Source organism: Bison bison, unplaced genomic scaffold (assembly GCF_000754665.1).
Source record: "Bison bison bison isolate TAMUID 2011002044 unplaced genomic scaffold, Bison_UMD1.0 scf7180017864498, whole genome shotgun sequence".
Taxonomy (NCBI): domain Eukaryota; kingdom Metazoa; phylum Chordata; class Mammalia; order Artiodactyla; family Bovidae; genus Bison; species Bison bison.
In genome coordinates, this window is record NW_011495057.1 from 1459378 (window position 1) to 1460182 (window position 805).

General features: G+C 59.8%; 1 protein-coding gene across 1 annotated transcript in view; it reads left to right on the top strand.

Moving 5' to 3' along the window:
• The window catches only part of GREB1L (growth regulation by estrogen in breast cancer-like), a 225419-nt gene that overhangs the window by 205641 nt on the left and 18973 nt on the right, over positions 1–805 (top strand). The window contains exon 23 of the mRNA XM_010828983.1: positions 108–308. Coding sequence (XP_010827285.1) covers positions 108–308 — 201 coding nt within the window. The remainder of the gene's footprint in view (positions 1–107; positions 309–805) is intronic.

The window sequence follows — 805 nt, forward strand, 5'->3', positions numbered from 1 at the left end:
GTCGGGGGTAGGGCGCGGGGGCAGGGGTTCTGGGGCTTGGGGTCGGAGGTAGGGCGTGGGGGCACGGGGTCTGGGGTTGGGGGTGTCTCGGGTCGGGGGGCGTCGAGGCCCCACTCAGATGGAAGGAGTCCTTGGAGAGCCCAGGTGTGACGTCCCTTTTCTCTTTTCCTCCCCCTCCCCGCCTACAATTCGACACCCGCCCCAGGTGGGGAAGACGGGCTCCTACCTGCAGTTCCTGAGGCTCCTCTTCCGCATGCTCATCCGGCTCTTGGAAGTGGACGTGTACGACGAGGCCGAGATCAACACCGGTGAGCGCCAGGCGTGGCGGTGCGGGCTATTACCACCACATCCCGGGGCTGTCCGGTGCAGGGTTATTGAGAAGTTAGAGGCCAGGAGCCAGCAGAGTTGTAAGATGCCCTGGCCGTTTAGGTCGGGGTGTGACTTCCCCTCCTTTGAACCCCGATCCCCACTGTGTCCCCCGAATCACTGGGCACAGAGACATCTTATAAAGCCCGTCAGGTGGGTTCACTGCTCAGATGGTGACACTGCTCAAGTTTAAAATTAGTAGACTGCAGTGTTCTATGGCTTAAGGGTCCAGGGCACATTTTATACTCCATCAGGGTAACCTTATGTTTTGCCTACTGGCTGCGAGTGAAGGTGTGTGGATTACTACCCAAAGGAAAACTTCCTTGAGCAGGACAGAACCCTGGCACCATCAACAGCCCCTTGGGACTGGCAGAAGGATGGAGGGCCTGGTGCTTGACAGGCCATCCCCAGCCTGCACCTCCTGCCACCCTGCTGTTGC